Below are 27,754 nucleotides of genomic sequence, written 5' to 3' on the forward strand. Positions count from 1 at the left end.
CCTCAAATCCTGGCTGAGTGACAGATTTGAAAATAAAATTTAAAAATCATTAGGGCCCCCTGGGGCTGACTCTCTGCACCCCAAGGCCAATTTCACTCAGCACAGCTTAGCAGTACCCCCACTATGGTTGTGTATGCATTGGAAATTCAAACTGAGGAGTTGCTCTGCTAAGCCTCACTTCTAGGCCAGCCTAGGAAACACCCATCTGACATCCCCAAACCAACTCAGGAGCAGTACGTAGGATTCACCTGACACTTAGGTCCCAATGGAATAAAAAAGACAAATGGGAGGCTGAGATACTGAGTTTATCATCACGCCATCTCCCTGCAAAAACATTTAGCTATACAAATGGCAGCAGAAGTAGCTAGACAATGAAGCATATAGCCTTGGGTTTGGCGTTAGGAAGATGTGAGTCCAAATCAAGAGAGCCAGTTCAGCAATCAGGTTTTTAGTTCCTCATCCAAAGGGATAGAGAACACAGATAAACTGTCCTTTCCACAAAGTGGGGAGTATTGGCAAGAATAGTGAATTTGCAGGGCAGATAGGTGGTACAGTGGATAAAGGACCTCCTGGATTCAGGAGAACCTGAGTTCAAATCTAGTCTCAGACACCTTACACTTACTAGCTGTGTGACCCTGGGCAAGTCACTTAACCCCCATTGACACTTAGTAGATGACACCAGGCAAGTCATCGAACCTTTGTTTGCCTCCATTTCCCCAAATGTAACAATAGGATAATATATAGCACCTACTTCCCTGGGTTGTTGAAAGAATCAAATGAGATAACTTTTGTAAAGCACTTAACACAGTGCCTGGCATGTAGTAGGTGTCTAATAAATGATATTTGCACATCTTAAAATGTTTCGTAAATGTTAGCTATTCATGATGAAATGTCACGTCATAATCACAAAGCGCTCCCTATTACAAAGATAAACCTGCCATTCGATTTAGAGACTGCAGTTAGAAAAATCACTCGGAAGAAAGTGAACCATCTGATTACTTTGGAAAGTAATTCCCTTAAACCAATAACCAAGGTCTTAAGGAAAACCACAATAGTTAAATACATTATTGAAGCAGAGGATGACTCTATGTCTGACTCATTCTATTCTTCATGAACTTCACCGTTAAAATCCTTCCCTTAGACTCATGGAGAAAGTGTCATGCCACCCACCACGAGAAGATTTGAAGGTGAACTGAGGACATGGTTTCAAGTCTCAGTTCTCCTCAGTTACAGATGCAGAGTTAGAAGAGATGATGATGGCCTAACCTCTCTAGTACACACACACCCCAAGGGGATACAAGAAGCTTGTCAAGGGAATTCAGGGAATATTTCAAGTCACAATATCATCCTAATGAAATATGCCAGAAACTCTAAGTGGATTTCCAATCAATGAAGTTACAAAATTGTTGGTGTACCCATGGAGAATAAAAATTAACTTGTTTTGTTTCTCATGTGTATATGTATCACAAACTCTAGAATTTGTTTCTTTCATACAGAATAAGGGTTACTGAAAAGGGACTGAAAATGTTTGGGAAACCCTGAGTTAGACTATTAAGTCCATTTCCTTGGCTTTTGAGAAGAACATAACTAACCACACACTAGCTTGTAGCTACTGAGCATAGAGGAAGCTAAGGGTCTTCAAGAGAGCTTAATGGCATGGTGGCTTTGATTACTAGTGCAATCGAAAAGCCCCTTTCTAGTAGTCCCTTATTTCCTACTAATATACCCATGTTTCCTCCATCCCTAAAAATCCCTAATAAATAATACAACCAACTACCTGGAAGAATTATGGTGCCTTTGAAAGAATCAGAATATTAGGTACAGGTGTGTGTTTGAGGGAGAAAAGAGGGCTCAAGTTTAACATGTGTTAAGTTCATGGTGTTTCAGGGACATCTAGTTTGAAATGTCCAATAGGCAGCTGGAGGTGCAGGACTGAAGCTCTGGAGAGAAACGAGGGATGGATTTATAGATATCTGAGTCCTCTGCATAGGAAACTCATGGGAGCTGAGGGGAACACCAAGAGAGAGTTTAGAAGAAGAGAAAACCCAGGAGAGACCTTTAGGGAATACTCATAGTTCTGGGATAGGATATGAATGATAAGCCAGCCAAAAAGACTGATACTAAGTGGCCAGCCAGCTAGCAAAACCAGCTGAAATAAGCAGAAACGGGAAAAACAACATGTAGAAGTACTACAACTTTATAAATATTAAGAGTAACAATAAAACAAATGAAACCAAATACTGTGAAATTATAACCAACTTTGGCCTAAAAGAAGATATATCAGAAGACATTTCCTTACACTGCTTTGCAGAGGTGAGGGACCATGGGTGCCAAACACTACATACAATGCCAGACTTTTTTTTATAAGTTAGTTTTTGTGCTGAACTTTTTTCCCTTCTATTTTAAAAAAATTCTTTATTCTAAGGAATCTCTCTGGGAGACATGACGTGAAGTCAAAACACATCAATGAGAAGGTTTTTTTCAAACCACCATGGTTCAAAGCAAAATGACTTTGTATATGTGGTCTTAGATATTATTGCTTGTTCAGTCATCTTTGTCCAACCATTTTGACTTGTTCCAAGGGAGGGTTCATCAGTGGGGATGGGGAGTAATCGAGAAATGACTGTAACTGGAAAATAAAAACAAAAGACATTAAAACGTTTCTAACCAATGAAATTATGGTCTTTATCAAGAGAGCCAGTTCAGCAATCAGGTTTTTAGTTCCTCATCCATAAGGATAGAGAACACAGATAAACTGTCCTTTCCACAAAGTGGGGAGTATTGGCAAGAATAGTGAATTTGCAGGGCAGATAGGTGGTACAGTAGATAAAGGACCTCCTGGATTCAGGAGAACCTGAGTTCAAATCCAGTCTCAGACACCTGACACTTACTAGCTGTGTGACCCTGGGCAAGTCACTTAACCCCCATTGCCATGCAAAACAAACAAACAAACAAGAATAGTGAATTTGAGAATCAGGGAAGACCTGAGTTTAGATCCTGATTCTGGTACTTACTTTTGTGACCATGAGCAAGTCACTTCATTTCTCTGACCCCACTTCCTCACTTGTTGAAAAAAAAAATGGGGATAATAACACCTTTAGAGCATGCCCAATTATGATCAAAATACAAGCAGCTATTATTCTCCATTGCTTCATCCTTGCTTCCTGAGCTACTTTGTACCAGTTGAGTGCCTCTCCCTCCAGAACCAACTCAGGCCAAGTGTGACCTCAGCCTCAGTTCCAGAAGTTCTCATGGTGCCTCAACAGCCGGGAGGTCTCCATAAAGTGGATGAATCATGCTCAGTGGTATCACAAAGCTCCTGCATGATGACAAGCTTCAGGAAACCAATCATATCCTGGAGGCCCCTCCTTCAGCTCTCCCAAACTGTCCAGTCCCACAGCTCACATAATGACCCTAACACGACTTCAACCAATCAAGAATGCTCATTTTAAACATTTAAATCGCTTGCTTACATGTAACAAAGGCAGCTTTTACAGATATTGGAAGCGGGGAGACTGGGACAGACTCATTACATTAGACTCAGTTGTATCAGTATAGGGAACTCTAGGTGTGTAAATTCCCTCTACAGATAAGAAACTCATCTGTGCCCTTGGGTTTTCGAGGGTTGCCTGTAGCACTGAGAGAGATTCAACAATGTGCCCGTGGTCAAGGAGCCAGGATGGCATTATGTGGCAGAGGTCAATGTCTTCTTGACTCCAAGGATGCTTCCCTATCTACCCCACCAGCAAATCATCATCGTCATCAAAGTTAGCATTTATATACAACTCTAAGGTTTGCAAAGTGCTTTCCAAATATCTCATTTCTCTTCACAAGCACCCTGGGAAGCAGGTGTAGTATAATATAACATGACATGACATGACATGACATGATGATGTCATATTATATAAGATAAAGTAAGATAACATAACATAATATAAAATAGCATATGAAGAAAGGAAATATTCATTAAGCACCTACTATGTGCTAGGCACTGGGCTATAAATATTATCTCATGGGGGCAGCTAGGTGGTGCAGTGGATAAAGCACTGGCCTTGGATTCAGGAGTACCTGAGTTCAAATCTGGCCTCAGACACTTGACACTTACTAGCTGTGTGACCCTGGGCAAGTCACTTAACCCCCACTGCCTTGCAAAAACAAAATAAATAAATAAAAATATTATCTCATTTGATCCTCACCACAGCCCTAAGAGATTGGTGCTTTTATTATTCTCTATTTAAAGATGGAGATATGGAGGCAGACAGAGGGAAAATGACTTGGCCAGGGTTAAACAGCTAGGAAGTGTCTCGGGGAGAATTTGAACTCAGGTCCATTACTCCATCTGAAGCTGCTGTCTTAATCTTAATGCTAATGGTCAAAACCTTTGAATTTACAGACATACTCATAACTAACTTCATTAATTGCCTTATTTCATACTTTAAAAGCCTGAGTGAATGTTTATATTCCTTTAATTTATGTTGTTATCTTAATTTCAGGGGAAATTCCCCCTGAAAATCAAGGGAAATACTTCAGGAAATTCATTTCTCAGCCAAAGCCTGAAGAAATGCCATGTCTAACATCCTATTACAGGGTTCTATCAACCCCTGCAGACCTCACAAAACCAAGCATAGGATTTGCACCTCCTGTGAACCGAGCCAAAACAGTCTTCTCAAGGAAAAGAGAAAAAAAGCCCAGTACAGCCTATTCTCAGAAGTTTCCCGACTCATTCCCATCAAGACCTACCTTCATTGTCCTAAAGAAAAAGCAAGATGTTCGGGAAACCTGGTGAATTTTTTATATCTATGTGTTCCACCTGTTAATATCTTTATTCCCTTTGACATTTGCACAGCAATACAATCACTGTTATGGAGGTTTAATGTGACACGGTACAAAAGTCTAAGGATTTTGCTTTTACTGCTTTAAAAACGTTCCCACAGCCATGAAGTTCAAGGATGGGGAACTTGGGAAACATTATCAAAGCAAAAATGATATATAGGCATTCCTTTTTTCCTAAGCAGCACACTGGGCAAATGTTCATAATCAGACTCAGGAACATAGATGGGGAGAAATGGAGAGGTGTAAGGAGGAAGGAAAAAGTCAAGGTGAAGTGCTCCCTTACCCTGAGATGTCCAAATAGAACTTTTCAAGGAGCCATGAGGAACAATATGGACACCAACATGACCCAATACACTTCTAGGCAGTCCCGGACATCTGTGAGGGCCCTTCCTTCCCATGACCTATCATTTGGTCTACAAAAGGGGTTCTTAACCTAGGGTCCATTGATTTAAAAAAATTAATAACTGTTTTAATAGACTTGTTTTCTTTGTAATCATCTGTATTTTTGTTTTATGCATTTCAAAACATTCTGAGAAGGGGTCCATGGGTTTCACAAGACTACCCAAGGGGTCCATGACACACAAGAGATTAAAGAATCCCCATCTAGAATAAAGCATTGTTCCAGATCATGCTAACCCACCACCCCCTCTTTTTTTTGGAACCCCAACCTTCCATATTCAGGTTGCTGGGGGCACTAATCAATCTTAGTAAACCAGTAGCCAAGGCAGAGCCTCCAATAAATCAACAGCCTGTCAGGGAATTCCAGTTGCTTATGGTTAATTTCCATGTAAGATTTGTCATTTATGCCATTTGCTTTATTTTGTTTCATTGGACCAGACCTGTGACTGCATTGGCATAGGAGTTCCCAAAAAGAACATACTCCTTTCCAATACAGGTCTTTATCTTCTCTATAACTTAGAAAGCAGAGGCGCCCAGGGCGCTGAGAGGTGGAGTAATTTGCTGGTGTCATCCAAGCAGAACATGAAAGAAGAGAGATTTGAACTCAGGTCTTCTTGACTTCAGAACAGCTCTTTCTTTACTACTCCATGTTGTCCCTCTTCAGTTAATAATTTTATCATTTTAATAGCATCTAATTTATCTTTTAACAATTGCTTTATTATATACTAGTTAAGTCTTGCAGCACCCCTGTCAAGTAAACAGGCATCTACCCATTTTATTGATGAGTAGACAGACATAGGGAGACAAAAATCACTCAGAAAAAAATTTTTTTAAAGAACTCAACTTAAAGCACAAATCTTACTTGGTCCATAAAGACCAATATTAGTAATGGCAGCTCCTGGAAAGTCAGCAAAAAGTCTTCCCCTTTCACTGAGACATACAAGTCCATCTTTTTTCAACTGAGAGCCAGCCCCAAGTCCCATTCTTAATCCCCTTGTCAGAGACCCATTTTGCCAACAATGTTGACATCACTCTTCTATCAGTATCCCTTTGTAACATCTGCTTGTCTACACTGTAACATACAAGAAAGAATATTTATTAGTAAGCACTGCCAAGTACATTTATATAAAGCTAGCAGCTTCTTTGAATTAGTCACTTACTGATGGCTGGTTAATATTATCACACCAGATAATTTTTTTAAGGGAGCATAGCTAACACTGGCACCTGCTTTGAAATAAGATTTCCAGATTCCTCAATTTAGCATTAGAAGGGGCTTTATAGATCACTTAGGAAAAGGTAACCACATTGACCAAGGTTCTGACCTCAGAATGAAGTTCTAAATCTAATCTCTCTCTCTCTCTCTCTCTCTCTCTCTCTCTCTCTCTCTCTCTCTCTCTCTCTCTCTCTCTCTCTCTCTCCTCTCTTCTCTCTTTCTCTTTCTCTTTCTCTTTTCTCTCTCACACACAATGTCTCTGTCTCTGTGTTTCTCTCTCTCTCTCTCTCTCACACACACACACACACACACACACACACACAATCTAGACACAAATGACTCTCTAGGGAAAGGCTTTGCTTCCTAACTTCAAAGATATCGGCTGAATCGGGTTTGGGAATGTCCAGACATAAACAAATATATCTAGAGATATCCAAGCCCCCACCGACAGCACTCACCTTCAACTTCTTCTTCATCACACACATGTTTCAGGAAGGAAGCCCCTCTGTCCAGGACGGCTTCATCCTCCATCCTATAGTAATAAAAAAGAAAAAACGAGTGCTCAGATTTCTCCTGGAGGGAGCCACTAGAAGCAGCCCAGCTTCTGGGCAGGTTAAGCTGCTGCAAACTGCTGTTCATATCAGCAGGCCACTCTTCTCTCGTCTCTTACAACTCTGTTGTAGCTTCTCTGGAGGGGTGCTTAGGATTACACCGGTCCCACATAGCTCGAATTCTAGAATTAGCGAGTGGAGGAAGGGTAACTAGCAGAGGGTTCCCCCTCCCCACCCCCAAGCCCTCGTCTGCAGAAAGCAGACAAGAAACCAGAGAGGAGAGGAAGTTTGGTATGTCTGCAGAACGAGTGCTGCCGATCGTTGGTGGAAATCCAGCGTCAGGGAACAGCTCTGATGATACCTGCTGCAGAAAATGTATACACTCACACGCCCCCCTGTGCACACCCACCCACATGCAGAGAAAGAGAGAGAGACAGAAACAGAGAGAGAGGGAGAGGGAGACGGTCTAACGCACAGTGGGAGCCTAGCCTTCAGCCAGCCTCTTAACACCAGCAAAACATACGCTTCTGTCGAGTGGCAAGCTTTGAGTCACATGTTGGTCTTACAGAGTTCTGACATCTGAGGATTAATCTGAGACCCAGCTCCCACAACAGTCGAGCCATGCTAGCTAGCGGTCACTAGGACTTGGCACTCATTGATTCACTTTCTTCCCTCCTCTCACTTCAGGATTTCCCGGGCCCAGTGCTTTAACTGTCCTCCGAGGGGCAGGGGATCCTTTGTTTTAGAACCAAACATATTCTGCTGCCCTCCTGTCATGTTACATAATAGGATCTACTCTGCATTTTCACATGCTAAATAAGAGCTCAGGAGCCTTCCAAGACTTGACAACATTTTTAGGCCAACCGTTGCCAAGCGCATTTCTAAGTTTACAGTACGAATTAAGGGTTATTTTCATAGCCGGAGCCTCCTTTCTTTAATTGTATAAACTTTTAGGAGGGAGAATTCCACAAACTCCATTTATAGGGAAGCTAGAAGAAAATCACTCATGAGCTCTGTAAGGGCCAAAGGGAGGATTGTACAGTCAGCTTGTCGAATCCGTTGCATTGTTCACCATGGTAGATCTATTTCTCATGTCTGCTTTAAAAAAAATAGCTACTGTTATTCGGAAATTTGTTATAATCAATCCATTGACAAGCATTGATCAATCCCTTACTAAATGACAGGTATTGTGCTAAGTGCTGCAGATACAAAGAGAGGCCAGGTCATTCTACTTCCTGCCCTCAAGGAATTTACACACGAAAGAAAAAGCCAACATGTAAACAAATAGGACCTAGGAGAGAATCTATATGAATTTGCAGCATAGGAAGATTTCCCTAGAGTCTATTACATGAATGCATCCATCCTACTGTCCCTAAGTGGCTTGTCATCAATCACTTGGAAACATGGAGAATTCCTCCCCTGGAATCATTGGACCAGCATCCAAATCCTCAACTTGGGCTATCTGTATTCCTTTTTTTTTTTTTTTTTTTTTTTTTGCAAGGCGATGAGGGTTAAGTGACTTGCCCTGGGTCACACAGCTAGTAAGTGTTAAGTGTCAGAGGCTGGATTTGAACTCAGGTCTTCCTGAATCCAGGGCCAGTGCTTTATCCACTGCGCCACCTAACTGCCCCTATTCCTTTTACTATATACAAATCATAAATAAATGACCCAAACTAGCTAGCTGGGAGCATTGAACAATGGAAGAGTATTGACTTGTCAGAGGAGTCGGGTCCAAATTCTGCCTCCTCCACTATCTGTCCTGGGCAAATCATTTTACCTCTATTAAACTCAGTTTCCTCAACTATGAAAGGAGAGAGTTTGACTAGGTAGCTTTGAACATCTAAAGCTATGGTCCGTTAACACTGGAGTCAGAGAGCCTGGGTTCAAATCCCATCTCTGACAGTCCCTGGACCTCAATTTCCTCAGTGAGTTGGCCTGAGGTCCCTTCTAGCTCTATACTTATGATCCTTCTTGCCTGATCTGACATGCAGTGGCCAGCCTCTGTCTATTAGGGCAAGCCATCTCCCTGCTTGGATTGTAATGACTTTGCATCTCCACCTTTCAAAAGCCTTATCTTCCCAGAAGGTCCAACTTACATGATCCCTCCTTCATACCTTCCCTGCCCTTCCACACTGAAAGTTTTCTCTCTTTCGTCAAGGTTTCCTAAAATATTTTCTCTTCCCTGGCCACATCATCCAGCATAATACCTTGTATAATACTTATGTATGCACATGTCATTTTCCCCCAGAAAAAAGAAGGTACACCCCTTGAGAGGCAAGGCTCAATCATTTGTTAACATTCAATGTCCACTGCCTAGCACAATGCTTCACACATAGAAGGCACTGAAGAGAAACACTTATTGAATCAAAATGTAAAAGGGGGTGACTTTAATCCAATCAATATCCAGTGTGGTTCCGCCTGGCCAATGACCTTCACCAGCCCAAAAATCAAAATTCATTGGTATTATATTGTTTGTAGACCCAAGTAAGGACCACAACTCAACAATGAAATTATCTTAACGATGTCCAAAAAACAGAGCATCCCTGGACTTTCAAATAATCCAGGCAATCTATTCCCATTGTTCCCCTTACTAGACAAGCAAAGCCATTTAATTCACCTTCTTTAGATTAAGATTTAACAAGCATCTATTAAGCACCTACTATGTGCCAGGTTCTATACTCAGTGCTTTACAAATATTGTTTCATTTGATCCTCACAACAACCCTGAGAGGTAGGTGTTATTAATACCCCCACCTTATAGTGAGGAAACTGAGGCAAAGAGAGGTTAAATATCTTACCTAGGGTCACAAAGGTAAGAATTATCTCAGCCCAGACTTCAACTCAGGTCTTCCTGGTTCCAAGTCCAGGGCTCTATCTACTGCACCATCTGTCTATTAGCATGCTACCCTTCAATATTAACCAACAAAAACCACATTCCACCTTGGGTCACTCCCAAGGCCTCTACATTTTCCTCCACAAAAGCTAAATTTGTTAAACATTGAGTATATAATGCCCTAAAACAGAGGTTAAGTTGTTGAGTCTGTTTTCTCCAAGCTTCCATGCAACAGGAGGATGGTGGAGAAAAGATGCACTATCATTTACAGGAGACTGTATGAGTAGGAAAAAGCTAGTTTTAAGACAAGAGCTAATTGACAGGTTGAGACTTCAGTCCACAGAAATCACCATATCTGGGTTCCTCCTGAACTAGAAATTGACAATCATTCCTAACTATTTGATATATGATTTAGATTTCCTCCAAAACCATATGTAGCGAGGAGTTGGAAATTCACTCTGGGGAAATCAACTCCCTGTGACTGCTACAGACGTGGACCCCACATCATATTCTGAGAACTGCCCCTTCTCTGCAAGAAGAGATAGGATGCCACATTCTGCCAGTGTGAGTATTACAGACTAAAAATACAAAAACCCAGGCACACACAACCTGCATGCTCTCAGTCAGCTCCACCATTCATTTTATTTATTTATTTATTTTTATTTTAGTGAGGCGATTGGGGTTAAGTGACTTGCCCAGGGTCACACAGCTATTAAGTGTTAAGTGTCTGAGGTCAGATTCGAACTCAGGTACTCCTGACTCCAGGGCCGGTGCTCTATCCACTGCGCCACCTAGCTGCCCCTCCACCATTCATTTTATTTGTTTTTGTTTTTTTTTTAGTGAGGCAATTGGGGTTAAGTGACTTGCCCAGGGTCACACAGCTAGTAAGTGTGTGTTAAGTGTCTGAGGCCGCATTTGAACTCAGGTCCTCCTGACTTCAGGGTCGGTGCTCTATCCACTGCGCCACCTAGCTGCCCCTCCACCATTCATTTTAAACAAGCATTCATAGTCTCCTATACCAAGGGAATATATGGAATCCACAGCTTCCTTCACCAATGTACCGTAACTGTCAATTGTTGGGATGCAGAGAGTTTCGTCCCCCTCTGGTTCTAAAATTCTACTGGATGTCATTATTAGAACAGCTGGAAACATCTCTTTAGATGGCACAGATTTTCTAACCTAACTCAACGTCTTGTGTAACTTTACCCATACAGTCCCACAGACATTCCTGAAACATGCCTTGCAAACTGCTTGTGCATTCTGCTGGAAAAGAGAAAGGGAGTACTCCCTCACTGAAGGGTGTTCATATCACAAGCAAGAGTGAGTTCAGAATAGATTTGGAAGCCTCTCCCTGGCATCACGGGGATAAGGGTCATGTTAGTCTATCTTATAAAATTTACACTGAGCCAATATCGGCTTCTTGCAGCATGGACTGAGATAGCAAAAGTTATAGCCCTGCTATATAAATCCACACCCAAAATGGAATTTTTTTTTTATTCTCTGGTATTCCGGGAGAGAAAACCCATTGGAGTGTAACACATGTCTAAATCGTCTGCCAAACCCATCGGCTCTTCCCTGGGGCCGGCTTAACACGGAACAGGCTCGGGAACAGGCTAGACAGGGGGACTCGAGCCCATCACAAGAAAGATTTAGGGAAGGCATCAGCTCTTGGCCACGGGACCCCTGCTATATTCTGTCCTCCGGATAGAGCCTGCCCCTAAGTGTCCTTGCCGACTGCCAACATGTTCCCCAGCTGGTCTACTCGGAGCAAGCAACTGCCAGGCGGCCAGTCAGCACGTGGCAGGCTGCCAGCACCCAGGCTTCAGAACGTAAGCCTGCCCCAGCACATTACTGTTAAAGGTTGAAGGTCTTTGGGCTCACTAGCCTTTAGACTCTCCTCAGTTACCCTCTCTATCCACCCCTCCTTTCCTGAGGCTCATTTTAAACATTTCTCCTACCTCTATTGTATTGGTACTTGGTTATAATTTTATACAGCCAACCTTTCGTTCCCCTGCCCAGGCATTTAAGAAAAGGATGCACAAGGAAATGGAACCTTCTCCCCAAGGAGGTCCCCTATCCAAACCTGAACCTCACTACCTTTAGCTCACCTGAGAGAGCTATGGAACTTGATGTACCCAAGGGCAGCTTCAGAAGAGGAAAAGTACATCATATAACTTAGGGCAGGGGGTCTTAACCTTTTTGGTGAATCTTTGGTCCCTTTTCCTGAAGCCTACGGACCCCTTGTCAGGAAGTCATAAAATTCAATTAAATTAATAATAATTTATTTTCATAAAATTAAAGTGATATAATTAATCATCCTAATTTAAAACTTATTAATTAAATCTAAAATGCCTAGGATAGTATTGAAATACAGTTATCAAAATATTCCCCCCAAAATACTCTAGGGCATGACCCTGTGTTCCTCTGTAGAGAGTATTTACTCCTCTCATTCCACCAACAACTACTCCCACATAACCATCCTACTCCCTCCCTTACCATCCCCTCCTCCTCCAGGTTAAGTTGGAAGTTACATAAGAATTCAGTTAATAATAGGATTTACTAATTCCCTCCCCCCAAAAATCGCCAAGGTTATGGTGTGCAGAGCACAGAAGGACTTTCTCCTTCCAATATATTGAAAAATTACTTTCTCTTTTCAATATATTGAGTCTACAGTTGACAACATTGATGATTTTCTAAGTCACTTTCATGGTATAAAGTTATTAGTTAACAATTTCTTTAAACTCCACTTGTTTTAACAGAACCATTCAGTCTCTTTACAAGCTTCAGGGAGCCTCATAATCTCTCATTTTACAACTGCCATCCTGGGCAGAGCAAATGTTTAAACCGATCTTGCTACACGTGCCCTTTCATACTGAGTGAAACAGAAGAGTCATAAGGAGGGAAGGGTTTAAAGAGCAGATAGGTCATAGTAAGTGAAAGGATGTGTCTTCTAACTCCAAAGTTAACTCTTTTCCCATTGGTCCATGCATTGTATGCATGGGTCCTTTATTTTATATAAGTAATGCCTATCTCTAATTCTCAGAACTCAGATCCTGACTTCTCAGGAGGAAAAAAAAAACACAACAACCACATACAATGATCTGCGACAGCAAGGTCACCACACGCACAATCACATGTAACCCAGAAATCAGTTCTGCCATCTAAAATTGGGCACACAAACATACCTACTTTTTTTTTCAAAGTTCCCTCTTCTCTTTTACTTCTAATCATTTCTAGAAGCTGGGGAATCACTTATATTATTAGAATAAGCATACGAGTATCATAGTTCCTTTTAAGCTAAAAAAAAAAGACTTTGTGAAGTCTTTTCTTTGAAATAAGCTATTTTTAGTTTATTTCACTTTTTAAAAAAATCAGCTTGCAAGAATAATATTAATTCTTAACCTGAAGAGTTAGGGGAATTTATCAGGGCTTGTTTGCTGCCACCTTTTGGTAGCATATTGTCATGGTAGGCAAGCAATGAAAATAGGTCAATAACCTAAAATTCAAAGGGCGCTGTGTGTGTGTGTGTGTGTGTGTGTGTGTGTGTGTGTGTGTGTCCAGGGGATTGAAGGGGAGAGCATTTCTTTGGTAGAATCTCTCCACAGTCAGTTCTGTACACATGAGACATAACAGGACTTTAGTGATAAGGATATCTAAACTTTGGCAAATGCTGTTTCTGGAAAGAAATTATGTTCCAAACTTGGGGAAGCAGTGGGGGAATCTCCAATGGTGAAGAAGCTAGTAATCAGAAGGCACAGTGGACAAACAAACCACAGCATATCTCCTTCAAATTCAGGAGCTCACTTAAGAAACCTGTATATTGGCATAAATTCAGGGCAGAAAATCAAAAAGGCAAGCCACTAAATCAGTTGATCAAGAAGCCCTTCTTAGGTACCTACTATGTGCCTAACACTAGGCTAAGCCAAAAAAAGAAATAGGGCTGAAGGCAGGTAATAATTTTAAGAAGACAGAGAGACATCAAAGGCATGTTGACTACACTGTCGCTTCCTACCTATATATCAGGAACAATTTATTTGTAAAGCAGGTGGAGTCACTAGAAATGTTAAGGACCGTGGCATCACAAAATATTAAACTGAAAGAATCCTTACAGAAAAATGAATGGCTACCAATTTGAGAGTCATTTTTAATTAGCTATTAGTGCATAGACCACTAACTTAGAGCCAGATTTGGCTCTTAAGTTAGAAAATTTGAAGAAAGAATTAAAATGGGACTTATTCAAAGATGCCAATACTTGGGGCAGTTAGGTGGTGCAGTGAATAAAACACTGGCCCTAGATTGAAGAGCACCTGAGTTCAAATCTGGCCTCAGGCACTTGACACTTACAAAAAGCAAAACAAACAAACAAAAAAAGATGCCAATACTTAAAAATGAGAAGTGGATAAAAGAAAAGACATCAACACAAACTAAGACATTTCCCATGAAAATTTACCAGATTCTAAATGAGTCAATCAAAAATGCTTATGGACAGAGAGGGTGAGGGTTAACCTAAGCAAAGCCAACAAATGTTCATGGCTAATCATCATTTCTTTGCCAAGAAGATCATTGAACTGCCCTCACTAGAGTTTTCCGGCCAATAATAGGTGTCCAGCTGACTGAGATAATTTGGACACATACTTGACAAGAGGACTGGACCAAAGTTGGGGAGAGCCCTGAAAAATCTGTTAGTCTAGATTTGGCAAAAAATTATAAAGCCATCATACATCACACTGTGACTTTCCTCACAGGATTGTGGTAGTTCTGTCATAATTCACATTTCTATTGTTTTTCAAGATTTACCAAGTACTTGCATATAAGCAATTACATGTGGAAAACAAGATATTATTATCTCCATTTTTACTAATGTGAGGGAGGTAAAGAGACTTGCTCAGGGACGAGAAGTGGGTATTAGAACTAGAACTAGAAATAAAATCCAGTTCTTTTGACTCTAAGTTTACTTATGCTAGACTGTCTTCTAAGTGCTTTCCAACTTATCAGTATCAGTCCTCAGAACATCCTAGACATAGACGAATGTTGTCCCTTGCTTGAATTGTTCTAAGACTCTCTTAACCTCCTCCTCACCACTGCTCCCTAATCCCCCCATACCACACCAGAGAAAGCAAGAATTGTTTCCCAGGCCTCCTCTCACGAGAAGTCAATATGGAAGAAGGTGGAAGGAAGAGCTGGGAAAAAGAAGTTCCTAATGCCACCCTATTTCCTTCTCTAAGAATTGAAGAAAATTATATTTTAATTGACATTTAGGCTACCAATACCACTGAGAAAAGTTCATTTAACTCATAATGTGACTTAATTCTAGTACTAACCATACTGGTATTCATTATTGCAGTACTCATAGTTGTAGTTTAATTATATGATAGCAGTGTTATGGCCATCATGTATAAAAAGCATTCCAAGTCCCAAACAACTTTCATAAGTTGGAAGCAACCTTCAAGCTGAAAGGTTACAAAGCAAAGAGTTGAAATCAAAACAAATTATCAAAGTAAATACCTAAGGAAGAGTCCAATAAAGTATATAGTCACCTCTTAGGCAAATTACATATGAATATTTCCTATTTAAATCAAAAATAATTATTAAACACCAAAGGATGAGTCTAATAAAGTATGTAGTGATTGTCTATGCATATTCTGTAGATCACTAGAATACTGTATAAACAAATTCCAAGGATTTTAAAGATGTTATAGGAAATATTTTACTAAACATTTACCTTTTCTTTGGACAATTACTTGGGTAAATGTCAGGCATCTAAGATTCACAATTAAATATTCATTCTTTCACATGTTTTATGTTATAAATTTCACATTTCCTAATGAAAAATTTGGAATTTCATTTTATTGTTAACTATTAGCAAAAAATAATTAAGAATAAATGGTTTCGGGGGAAGCTAGGTGGTACACTGGATAAAACACCGGCCCTGAATTCAGGAGGACCTGAGTTCAAATCCAGCCGCAGACACTTGACACTTACTAGCTGTGTAACCCTGGGCAAGTCACTTAACCCTCATTGACACACAAAAAATATATTTTTAAAAAAAGAATAAATGGTTTCTTAATTTAAATGCCAGAAGAAAATCACCTTTTGGAAAGAAAAGTCTTGGAAGAAAGTTTAGATCCCTTTTCCTTACATCCCTAGTCTCTTCCCCTTTGTGGGGAAGCATAAACCAAACTGGAAAGACAAAGACAAAGCAGAGCCCAAAGCAGTGTGAATCAAGCAGTCTCTACCACCTTCCAGCCTCGAGAGCAGGAGAGCAACAACAATAAATGCTGTTAAGCACCTGATACATGCCAGGCACTGTGCTAGGCATCAGAGACACAAAAACAAAAATTAAACATTCCCTGTCTTCAAGGAGCTTACATTCTATTGGGGGAAACCAGAATACATGTATACATTTTTAAATATATATACCAAATAAGTACCAGGATATTTCCCTGAGGAAGCAATAGCAGCTGGAAGAAGAGGAAAGGTTTCATACAGGACATTGGGCTTAGCTTCAAAGGAAGCTAGGAATTTTATAAATCCATGGGTTTGCATGGGAAACAGCCTGAGCAAAAGCATGGAGATGGGAGATACAATATTATGGGTGAGGAACAGTGAGCAGGCCACTTTGGCTGGAATAAAGAACAAGATAAGGAGAGCAATGTGAAATAAATCTGGAAAAGTAGGTAAGGACGAGACAATGGAGAATTTTAAATGCCTAGAAGCAATAGGGAGCCCCTGAAGATTTTTGAGCAAGAGGGTGATGGGATCAAATCTGTGTTTTAGAACTATGAATTTGTAGTTGTTGTTGTTCAGTTATTTTTCTGTCATGTCCAACTCTTCATGAACCCATTTTGGTGGTTTTCTTGGCAAAGATACTGAACTGGTTTGCCATTTCCTTCTCCAGCTTATTTTACAGACAAGAAAAGTGAGCAGATAGGGTGACTTATCCAGGGTCACACAGCTAGTAAGTGTCAGAAGCACTTAAAACCAGGTCTTCCTGACTCCAGGCCTGGCACTTTATCCACTGTGCCACCTAGCTGCCCCATGAATTTGTCAAGGTTACTCAATTAGGAAGGTATTGCAGTAGCCCAAGCCAGAGGTGATAAGAGCTTAAACTAGAATAATGGATGCATGGATAGAAAGAAGGGTTACAAATGCTAGAGATTTTGTAGGGGTGGAATCAACAAGACTCCAAAATTGACTTATGGTAAGGGTAAGGATGAAGTGTCAAAGTTGTGAACCTGCATGACTGAAAGGATAGCAGTATACTCAGAAGAAATAGGGATATTTAGAAGATGAGTTAGAAGAAAAGATAATGACTTCCACTTATGAAGCATGAAATTTGAGAAGTTGATGAGAAATACAAGTGGAGATATTCCATAGACAGCTGGCAATATGGGACTGGAGTAAAAAGGGAGAGAGGTATCTAGATTAAGAGTGATGGAGGGGAGGAAAAAGTGATGGGGGGCAGCTAGGTGGTGCAGTGGATAAAGCACTGGCCCTGGTTTTGGGAGGATCTGAGTTCAAATCTGGCCTCAGACACTTTACACTTACTAGCTGTGTGACCCTGGGCAAGTCACTTAACCCTCATTGCCCTGCCCAAACAATAAAAAAAAGTGATGAGTGATTGGAGGTGGCAAAATGGAAATGATGATCTGGAGCAGAGGAAAAGAAAATAAAGAATAGAGTGCAAGCATTTTTCCCCCTACAGGGCAATGAGGGTAAAGTGACTTGCCCAGAGTCACACAGCTAGTAAGTGTCAAGTGTCTAAGACCAAATTTGAACTCAGGTCCTCCTGAATCCAGGGCCAGTGCTTTATTGACTGTGCCACCTAGCTGCCCCCTAGTGCAACCATTTTGAAGTATGGAATAAGGAAGAATACATGGCATCTACTTTTACTAAAAAGTGGCAGGTAAGGTTCTCTGCTAAAAAAGCATAATGTAGACAGCTTAGAGAGAGAAAGTGTAGACAATGATAAAGAATGAATAAGAGAAGAACAATAGTATTGCCATGCAATAGTGAGGACCCAGAGAGATCATATGACATAAATATGGAGTAGACCTGGTTGGTATAGCTGTGTATCTTTCTATAGCAGTTTTAGCATTAAAAAGAGAACAGGGAAAGCAGATGGTTGGAGCTTGGCAAAGTATGATGGGTGATATGATGAGTGGGGCAAGGGGTTGAAGAGCAAAGGATAATGTAACAATTCACTGGTCAGCCACAGGGTATGACTGAAGTATTTTCCAGTCCCCTTACAACTGCCTGATGATTCATCTCATAGAGGCAAGACATATATGGAGTACTGAAAAAAAGCCCTGAGTGAACATTAATTCATCTGCCCAATCTATATAGCATGGTTTAAAATTCAAAGGTCGATTCAGGAGAATTGAACTAAGTCATAAATTCAGGCCATGTGGCTGATGGAACCTTTGTTATTTGGCCTTTTTCCCTCCTATTCGCTGACCTTGGTTCTGATGATGTCTAAATGGCCTAGATTCCAACCCAAGGCAATGGTAGCCACATTCTTCCCCCATCCCCTTTCCTTTTGCTCCCTTTTGACCACTGTAATGTTCAAAGATCCTAAAGCATAGATTTAAACATGAAGACAGTTGTTACCACCTTGTCTCCCCACTGGATAAAATGCTAGTGAGCCAAAGCATTTTAACTGGGAAAAAATTTAATTGTGCTACCTATGTCTTCGGTTCTTTATTTATCTGAGATGTGGTGTAGTAACTAACTTAGGTCCTTTATCAGTCTTCACTACGACATGAAAGTTTCACGCATGGGGTGTCTTTAACCTCATAAACACCCAATTGGAGAGTATTTGCTATTAAATGGATAGGAATAACTAGGAAGGAGACAGATGACATCTCCTGCCACTATTTGAAAATCAGAATACCAATCATACAACTTCCATGATTAGAATAGTGGAGTTGAAGGCAGGAAGACATGAGCTCAAATCCAACCTCAGATATTTACTAGTTATATGACCTTGAGGAAGTCACTTAACCTTTGCCTGTTTCAGTTTCCTCAGCTATAAACTGTAGATAAAAATTACACTTACCTCCCAGGGTTGTTATGAAGATCAAGGAAGATAATGTTTGTAAAGTGCTTAGCACAGTACCTGGCACATAGTAGGAACTTAACAAATTCATATTCCTTCCTTTCTTTATTAGCTGTATAGCCCTGGTCTAGTCATTTAATCTCTGGCAACCTCAGTTTCCTCATCTGTAAAATGGGAATGACAACATCTTGTTGAGTTGTTTCTAACTCCTTATGACCCCATTTGGGATTTTCTTGACAAAGATATTGGAACGATTTGCCATTTCCTTCTCCAGCTCATTTTACAATCAAGGAACTGAGGCAAATGAAGTAAAGTGACTTGCCCAGGGTCACCTAGCTAGTAAGGGTCTGAGGTGAGATTTGAATTCGTAAAGATGAGTCTTCCTGATTCTAAGCCCAGTGCTCTATCCACTGTGCCACCTAGCTGCCCATAATAGCATCTGCCTCAAAGTATTGCTATGAGGATCGATCAAATGAGATAATATATGCAAAGGGCTAGGCAAACCTTAAACCTTATATAAATATTAGCTATTATTATAGTTATAGAGGCAAAATGTGTACCCGGGTCTTCCAACCTGATTGTTGTTGTTCAGTAATTTCAGTCATGTCTGACTCTTCACGACTCCATTTGGGGTTTTCTTGGCAGATATTAGAATGGTTTTTCATTACCTTCTCCAGCTCATTTGACAAATAAGAAAACTGAGGCAAACAGTTAAGTGACTTACCCAGGGTCACAGAGGTACTAAGTGTCTGAGGCTGGATTTGAACTCAGATCTTCCTAACTCAAGGCTGAGAGCTCTATCATTAGCTTCCCCTTCCAACCTCATACCATTCAGCATTCTAATGCCACTAGGTTAAGGCATACTTTCTCTCTGTGCTATTACTAAAATGCATGCAGTTACCAGGGAAGGATGGATAGGAAGTACTTTTTAATGGTAAGCATGTTCCTTCAGCCACAGGATTACAAAGCTCATCTTGACTCTCTGGGCAAGGCAGAGAAGCCCGGACAGTTCTTCACTCAAAAAATTCTGTTTTGTCCAATAACCTTTCAGCCTCTTCTTACAAAAAGGCAAGGTTTGCAGCAAAACACCTCAGGTTGGCTCTCTGGGGATGGCAGACAAGCCCAATCAGCTCTTTACTCAACACACTATCCCATCACCTCTCAGCTGGCCGAGCCTCTTCTTACAGAAAAACAGATGCAAAACCTATCTTTTCCCCCTGATATTCTTTCCCCTCAGACCAAAGGAAGTAGTAGTAAGCAGTAATACAAATTGAAGAAAAGTTCAGCTCTCTTCCAATCCTCGGGCTCCAAGCACAACCTTCCTGTCAGTTGACGCTCCTACTAGAGTCTTAATGCTTAGATCAGGATGATTTCCTAACCACTCTTGCTGTCCTCCTACCTCCTTTCTGGCTGGTTCCTTAGTCCCCTCTGACTTCTCAAATCAGAACCTCCCAATTTTCAGTGACTCATCCATCTTTTTCTTATGAGGTAAAACTCATGAAATCCATTTTTGGTCAGTTATGAAACTGACAGTCCTTATTTAATCATCCTTTAGCTTCCAAATAGTGATTTGATTTACTACTTTGTTTTAGCTTCACAAATGAAAACAATAAATAAATAAATATAAATAAACAAATAAAAGTCACATGCAGTTGAGGAACCACAATGTCCTGCAGCCCAGGTCATCTTTCTGCCCTCAAACAGATCTTCTTGGTCCACTATTCTGAGGAGGCACGTCTATCCAGTCCTCCTAACAATCTGTGTATCTCTTCACATTTTGATCAAAAACTTCTTCATATGTGAGATTTTCATCATTTTTTCATACACAAAATTGATTTTCTGTCCTTTCAGCAATAAATATGCTCATATATGAAAGAGGCAGTGCCTTACAGGTTCCTTTATCATCTTTATACAGATGACTCCCAGACCCAGCCTTTGTTACTCCCTGAATCTAGTCATGAAGTATCTATTGGACAGTTCCAACTGAATATCCTGTAGGCATATCAAACTCAATATGTCCAAAAAGGAAATCATCTTTCTCATCAAATTGACCTTTCTTCTAAACTTTTTACATTCCTCGTGCTACCATTTTTATCGTCTCTCGGGTTTGAAACCTTAACTCCACACTCTCATTCTCGCCACATATCTAAGAAGTTGCCAATCTTGGCATCTCTACATCCACCCACTTTGAAAATGACTTAAGAACCCTGATCAATGACTTTTGACAATGAGGTGAGAGACTAAATACACAGATTAAGATATATGTTTTTGGACATGAACAATTTGGGAATCTATCTTGCTTGATTCAACCTTATGGTTAATTATACCCTTGATTACAAGGTTTCTGTTTTTCTTTTTTCTTCTTTCTCAGAATGAGGGTGAGAAAACAAATATTTGTTAACTGAAAAAATAGTAAATTTTTTAAGTGTGAGATCTTCATAAGATTCATAAAATACCTTAACCCACTTCAAATTCATCACAAAACAAGCATGTGCTTACATATGGTAAAGTAAAAAGAATACTGGCTTGAGTTCAAATCTCTTCATTCAAGCCCTCCTCACCTATCACTGAGAACATTTTGATAGCCTCCTAATTGGTCTCCCTGCCTCAGTTCTCTCCCCATGCCAATCCATCCTTTACATGGTTGCCAAAGTGATTTTTTTAAAGCACAGGTCTGACCACATCACTGTCTTCCTCAATAAACCCCTGTGGCTCCCTATCACCACCAGGATCACTCCTCTGTCTTGTATTTAAAGCCCTTCACAATCTGGCCATAACCCACCTTTCCAACCTTACAGCACATTACTATGATCCTGCTGAACTGACCTTCTTATTGTTACTCATACATGACTTAGCCATCTCTGTGCCTTTACAATATCTGGTCCCATTCCAATATGCCCTCCTCACCTCCACCTCTTAGACTCCTAGTTTTCTTTTAGACACAGTTCTTGAGTCACTTTCTACATGAGGCCTCTTCTTATCTCTCTTATGTCTTCACCAAAAAATGATCATGTATTTATTTTGTATAAACCTCTGGCATAAACCTTCAGTACCTCTCCCATAGAACCTATAGATACTGTAATTGACTCTTTAAGAGGTCATAGACTCTTGAGAGACTGGAAATTTAACTGTGTTTCTGGAGACAGTGTTATACATTGCAGCTAAAAAAATTGAGATGATGAGAATTAGTTCTTCTATAGAAATTTAACATTTTCAAAGCTCTATTCATATGAACAGTGAGAAAAAGGATGAAAAGAACTTTTTTCCAAAGATAAATGTTTTAACTCTTATTTTGTGAAGAGACATTATGAAAAAAGATTCTTGAAAAGAGACTTTAATTGGTGTCATAATATAACTAAATGGTAGCACTGTGTTTCCAGAATTGAGAAGGCAGCACTTGTGGTGATTGTGAAAGATGACTTTGCCTGTGATCTTTTTCATAGATTATACATTGTACATAACTATGTTTTTGTTCTATTGCACAGCTGGTAACCTTGATGCTTATTTAACCATAGAAGATTGCTGAGAGGAAGACAGACAGAGACAGAGAGAGAAAAAGACAGATGGAGACAAAGACAGAGGAAGAGAAAGAGAAGGGGGAGAGAGAGAGAGAGAGAGAGAGAGAGAGAAGTAGATGATTATGATCATAGAAAAAGAAGATTCTCCAGCATATTAAATAATATTTAAAATGTTAGGGTGGTATCTCAGAGAAAACTCATTAATTAATGGGAACAGATGTAATTCTAGTATTTAATCTGGAAATATCAGTACATGCCTCCTTGACTACCTTGGAATGCAGAATGAAATGAATGAGGAAAATGGACGAGCAGCAGGTAGAGAGAGGAATAGACTACATAGAGTACTCATGAAGGTGTCAAGCCTAAGCTCCTGCTACACCTACAAATGCACATGTTATATCCCCTGGACAGCATGTAAGCTTTCTGAAGTCAAGAACTTTTTCATTTCTGTCTTTGCATCCCCAGTGCTCAGGGCAGAATACAGTAGGAACCTAATAAGTGCTTGTCGATTGCTGACTAATTGACTGACTGGTTGTGATGATAGCAGAAAGAGCTATGTAACTATAAAGCTCACCAGAAATGTCGACTACGCTTGCAATTCTTTTTTTGTGTGGGGCTTTGGGGGTTCAGTGACTTGTCCAGGGTCACACAGCTAGTAAGTGTCAAGTGTCTGAGGCCGGATTTGAACTCAGGTACTCCTGAATCCAGGGCTGGTGCTTTATCCACTGAACCACCTAGCTACCCCCCTACTCTTGCAATTCTTAAAATTTTTATTCATAATTTACAAGCTCAGGAAAGGTTATATGTAGGAGATAAACAAATATAAGCATGCTTCATTCGATTAAACACTTTCTTGGGTTCTCCAATTACTCAAAGGGTCATTATTCAGGGGTTTTTTTAATTGTCCAAGCCTGAGTTTCTTTAAATTGAGAGTTGTTAATCTGAAGGTCCATAAACTTTTTTAAAAATATTTTTAAAACTTTATCTCAAGTTTATTTCTTTTTAATGTTTGTGCATGTAAAAAAATTCTACCAAAGGTATCATTGTCTGTCTCTCTCTGTCTCTCTTCTCCTCTCCTTTCCTCTCACCCTCCATCCTTCCTTTTTCCCCTCTTCTCCTTTCCCTCTCTTTCCCTCCTCCCTGCCATACACACGCAGTTAAGCATCCCTGTTTTATTTAGTAAGCATTCCAAGCACAGTTAAAATATTTGTAAAAACTCAATTTGCATGTAAATTGTCAGGAAGACATCTATTCTCCACATGGAAAAAAAAGTATATGGAAAGATATAAGTGAGAAAACCATTCGACTTTGTGTCAGAGGGCCCATCTCTGTTATTTACTTGGACAAATCACAACCCCTCTGGGATTCAGTTTCCCCATCTATAAAGTAAAGTGGTTGGACTAAATGACTTCTGTGGTCCTTTCCATCTCTACCATTGTGATGTGTGCTCTGTCAGTCACATCAATAAGTGTCTACTCTGTACTGTAAGAGGGACAAAGCTGAGTTAGCCACAGTCCTATCCTTACCTCTATAATCTCGTTGCAGCAAAAAAGAGAAATTCTGCTTTCTTTAAGTACACAAAATTGTATTATGTGCCATGTGCCATGTACCATGCTAAGTGCTAGGGATGAAAAGATAATAATGAAACAAACTCAGACCTTATAAAGCATATATTCTGCAAGGGTAGAGCTGATATAACATACGTACAAACAAGTAACTACTAAGTAATATGAAGTCATTTCAGATGGAAGAGAAGAACTAATAAACAGGGAAGTTAGGACAGACCTCGGATGGGAAGTGGCCTTGGCCTGGTGTTCTGTGGTCCATGGACTCACGGAGAGTTAGACATAACTGAATGACTCAACAACAACAATAACAACAACAACAACGACGACGAATAAGGGGACTGCAGAGCAGAAATGCATAACCGTCTCTGTAAAACCTTGGAGAAAGGAAATGGAATGTCATGTACAGGGAAGAGAACAGACCAGTTTGCCTGAAATTGGGACTGCATTAAGGAGAGTCATGGGAAAGAAGACTGGAAAGTTAGATGAAAATCATGATATGAAGGGTTTGGATTCCTCTAAGCTCTATCCAATATAGAATGAGTGATTTCCTATTCAAAGGGTTTCCAAAGTACACCATGATTCAGTCTAGCTGAACTAGCAGGTCACAAAGACTTGAAACAACCTTACCTTCATTTGTATAGTTATCCCTTCCACCTCTCAAGGGTTACGGGCACAGTGGCCCCCATAATCTGGAAGGTCCGCATAAAATTTTTGGCCCTCCCTTTGTACCAGAAAAGTCTGATTTTTTTCTTTTTCTTTTATGGGACATTTACAGTACCTTATTGTAAAATTTAAATTGCTATTATACAACACTACACATATATTTTATGCACTTCTGAGTTTCTAAACTTTTTCTGTGTTATCTGTTGGCTTTTATGTGTCATCTGCCACTTCCACAAAACTCCCCCAAAATTCCCATTTCATTTTTTATGTCAACCCATGATACATCAAAACTGTGGTGGTGAAAGTCATGATGTAAAAGGGATAACTGCATATTGTTTTCTTTGGATGATAATATGGAGGCTCCCATTTCCATGATTCCTAAATCACCTTTTAGATGAACTAAGTTCAAATCCCATCTTAGATACTGACTAGCCTTGGGACCCCAGGCAAATCACTTCCTCCCTCAGCCTCAGTTTCCTCCTCTCTTAATAGGGGATAATAATAATACCAACCTCCCATGGCTGATGTGACAAGTTAACATATTTAAAACACTTTGCAAACCTTAAAGTCCTATATAAACGCCAGCTTTTAGTAAGTATTTTAAATGAAAAGTCTTTTGTTGCTTCTGTCTTTAGAGTAGGAATTCTTAATCATTTTTGTGTCCTGGAAACTTTGGGAAGCCTGAAGTCTATGGAACTCTTCAGGGAATGATGTATTCTTTAATGCATAAAATCAGATACAGAGAATTATAAAGGAAGTCTATTTTATTGAAATACAATGATCATGGCGGGGCGGCTAGATAGCACAGTGGATAAAGCACCTGCCCTGGATTCAGGAGTACCTGAGTTCAAATCCGGCCTCGGACACTTGACACTTACTAGCTGTGTGACCCTGGGCAAGTCACTTAACCCCCATTGCCCCGCAAAAAAAAAAAAAGAAAGAAATACAATGATCATAACATCAAAAAGCAAGTTCATAGATGCCAGGTTAAGAGTCCCTGCTTTAGAAGCATTTATTGTCGGTTAGTTTTTTTTCAGTCATATCTGGCTCTTCCTGAACCTATTTGGGGTTTTCATGCCAAAGATGCTAGAGTGATTTGCCAGTTACTTCTCCAGCTCATTTTAGAGGAAACTGAGGCAAATAAGGTGAAGTGACTTTCCTAAGGTCACACAGCCAGTGTTGGAGGCTGGATTTGAACTCAGGAAGATGAGTCTTCCTGACTTCAGGCCCTATACTCTACCCACTGAGCCACCTAGCTGCCCCCCAGAGGCATTAATATAGATAAATATTTGCTCACGGTCACACATTTAGTTAACAGTACAGGTGACTTTAGGATGCAGACTCCTAAGTCCCAGCCCAGAGATCTTTCCATTACACAACACAGATACCAAGTGAATTAGGCCTCTTGGGGGAGAAATGGTATTAGAGGAAGGGACCAAGAAACAGGCAAAGTAGGAGGTGCCAGAGAAATTTCTGTTCATTTTTGACTCAACAACTGACAAAAACCACATGCAAGAAGAAAGTAGGTATACTTCATCTTAAGCAAACAATGACCATCTGGATTTACAAAGCTGAGAATCTAGGGAATGATTATTCACTATGCAAAGGTTCCATTGTCTTTGAAAAAAAAGAACTTTCACTCTAGGGTTCCCAAAAATAGCAAACCTGCAATCTCACAGACCCTGCTGGAAGGGACCTTCGAGATCATATAGTCTTTTTATAATTTCTTTTATAGATGTAGATATTGAAGATATTTTTATAGATAGAGAACTTGAGGTGCAGAGAGATGGCACCATGTTGAAAGATAAAATCAGAACAGGGACAGAATCCAGACCTCCTGAGCACCAGCCCCATGCGAGCCCCTGCTGTCTCCCTAGGAACTTAAAATAGGATTTGACCCGACACCTAATAGCTAACATTTATATAGTGCTGCTTCCTCTGTGCCCAGACTGTGCTAAATGTTTTACAATTCTTGTCTCATTTCATCCTCAAAACAACCTTGAAAAGTAGGTGCTATTATCATGCCTATTTGACACACGAGGAAACTGAGGCAGGCAGAGATTTAAGTGACTACCCCAGAGTCACAGAGCTAGGAAGTATCTGAGACGGGATCTGAACTGGTGTCTTCCTGGTGTCACTGGGCAATCATTTCAGTCGTGTCTAACTTTTTATGACTCCACGTGGGGTTTCCTTGGGAAAGACACTGGAGTGGTTTTGCCATTTCCTTCTCCAGCTCATTTTACAGATGAGGAAACTGAGGCAAACAGCATTAAGTGACTTGCCCAAGGTCTCACAGCTAGTAAGTGTCTGAGGCCGGATTTGAACTAAGGAAGATGAGTCTTTCTGAATTCAGGCCAGGCGCTCTATCCACTGAACCACTTAGCTATGTTCTAGCTATTATTAAATTAAAACTCTGCAAACCTTAAAGTGCTAATGTTAATGCTAGCTATTATTTTATATGAAAATTTCTATGAACTTCAGGGTAATACACAAGTGGGGATAGGGGAGGGACATTTTAAAGGAAATAGAAAGAGATATAAGAGCTTTTTTTGCCCCACCTCAAAAAGACTTAGCAGGAAGTACTGTCCCTGGGACAGCAGATACTGTCTGTACCCTGAGATAAGGAAGAGCTGAATGAATTCAGTTGCCCATTTTGGGGCTGGCAATTAGGACCCTTTTGTGTACTTCTGAGCTATGGTCCTGACTAATAAAAGAGCTGGACACATGTAAACTCCCCAGAAATATGTTAACCCTGACTCTCTCCCCATAAGACCTATAACTTATCCTTGAAAAAGGAAAAGTAGATAACTGGGGTTAGGGGTAGTACAGTAACAGCAGTGAAATAACTGGTCAGCGAGAGCTAGGTGGGCAGTGGATAAAGAACTGGTCTTGGATTCAGGAGGACCTGAGTTCAAATCCAGCCTCAGATACTTGACACTAGCTGTGTGACCCAGGGCAAGTCACTTAACCCCCATTGCCCTGCAAAACAAAACAAAACAAAACAAAAAGAACAAAAAACAACAACAAAAACTAACTGGTCCAAAATCAGGAATTACTTAGCCAACTCAATTATGGTAAAAGTTGTCAAAGCTAGAACCAAGGAGAAAGGTAAAAGCGAT

General features: G+C 40.3%; 1 protein-coding gene across 6 annotated transcripts in view; it reads right to left on the minus strand.

The window, feature by feature from the left end:
* SLC4A4 (solute carrier family 4 member 4) overlaps positions 1-27,754 on the minus strand; it is a 432,216-nt gene that overhangs the window by 380,724 nt on the left and 23,738 nt on the right. For 3 of the 6 annotated variants that reach the window (XM_043971102.1, XM_043971099.1, XM_043971101.1), the window contains exon 1: positions 6,904-7,379. In XM_043971102.1, the coding sequence (XP_043827037.1) occupies positions 6,904-7,084 (181 nt within the window). In that variant the 5' untranslated portion in view covers positions 7,085-7,379. Of the gene's footprint in view, positions 1-6,903; positions 7,381-7,471; positions 7,540-27,754 lie in introns of those variants that run through there. The other 3 variants (XM_043971104.1, XM_043971103.1, XM_043971100.1) reach the window with 3 other exon arrangements.

This window comes from Dromiciops gliroides, chromosome 6, assembly GCF_019393635.1.
Source record: "Dromiciops gliroides isolate mDroGli1 chromosome 6, mDroGli1.pri, whole genome shotgun sequence".
In the NCBI taxonomy this organism is placed as follows: Eukaryota; Metazoa; Chordata; class Mammalia; order Microbiotheria; family Microbiotheriidae; genus Dromiciops; species Dromiciops gliroides.